Genomic DNA, 1,198 nt, shown 5'->3' with positions numbered 1-1,198 from the left:
ATGGATTAATTTTTGTCCTGCGGAGTAAGGGATACGGATGGAAAACCAAAACTTTGATCATTGACCCAAAAATTAAATGTAGCATTTATTATTTTCTTAAAATTTGAAAGGTGAATTCATTATCTAAACAAAGACAATCCAGAACCAAAAAAAAAAAAACAGAAACAATCACTCTCTGTTTTCTCTCGTGGTCGCTGACTTTTGTTGCATTGGAAAAGACCAAATGGAAGCAACATGGGCCATGATCACAGGTGCAAGAATAGCACTGACAGTTGCTGTGGTGTATTGGGCATGGAAGGTGGTGAACTGGTTATGGCTGAGGCCAATGAGGCTTGAGAGGTTGCTAAGAGAGCAAGGGCTCAATGGTAATTCATACAGGCCCTTTGTTGGGGATATTTTGGAAATGGTGAAGATGGGAACAGAAGCCACTTCCAAACCCATGAACCAACTCTCAGATGATATTGTTCCTCGTATCTTTTCCTTCTTCTGTTACACCATCAACAAACACGGTATGCATCTTTTCTGCTTCTCTCTCTTAATTGTTTTTTTTTTTTAATTTTAATTTTATTTATTTATATATTTATTTTTTCCTATTTTTGAGTTATCAAGCGCTCACCGTTTGGTGAGTAGACTAAAAAAATTTTTTTATGAAAAATTTTTTTTTTATTGATTTAATAACAGTATAACACCCAAACAAATACTCAATTAGAATGAACCAAAACACCGCAGCCATAAAGTCAAATTTCATGGCTCCCCATAATTCAACCACCACCACCACACAACTATCCAAATTAGGATGAAGCCAATATGAAAAATGTCACTTCATATCTGATGACACTATGTATTGGCCCTATCATAAAAGAAATATTACATTTTTATAACCTAATTTAAAAAGAAAACAATATAATTTTAATATTATTTCTTTTTTAAGTGGGTAGTAGGTATGTCTACTGCTTTTATAGTCATGAATTATGTTTAATATTGTTACTTAAGCAATAATGCAGGTGAAGTTGGTATTATCATTTTGGTATTCAGGCATATCAAATAGATTAATTAAAAAAAAAAGCTTTGTCATATGCCTTCGGATATGATTGGAGTCTGGATAACTCAACAAAAGTTGTGGATATGAACTTGTTTATAATAAGTAATAACTATAAACAGATTTGGTCATGGAGGTTGTAAGTTACGAGGCCCTACC

At 33.2% G+C, this 1,198-nt stretch overlaps 1 protein-coding gene across 1 annotated transcript in view; it reads left to right on the top strand.

Annotated features, from left to right (window-relative positions):
* LOC107625489 (cytochrome P450 72A15) overlaps positions 1 to 1,198 on the top strand; it is a 3,814-nt gene continuing 2,616 nt past the window's right edge. The window contains exon 1 of the mRNA XM_016328136.2: positions 1 to 509. Coding sequence (XP_016183622.1) covers positions 224 to 509 — 286 coding nt within the window. The 5' untranslated portion in view covers positions 1 to 223. The remainder of the gene's footprint in view (positions 510 to 1,198) is intronic.

This window comes from Arachis ipaensis, chromosome B02 (assembly GCF_000816755.2).
Source record: "Arachis ipaensis cultivar K30076 chromosome B02, Araip1.1, whole genome shotgun sequence".
NCBI lineage: Eukaryota > Viridiplantae > Streptophyta > Magnoliopsida > Fabales > Fabaceae > Arachis > Arachis ipaensis.
Note: the sequence above shows the minus strand (reverse complement) of the source record. Positions and strands in the feature narration are given on the sequence as shown.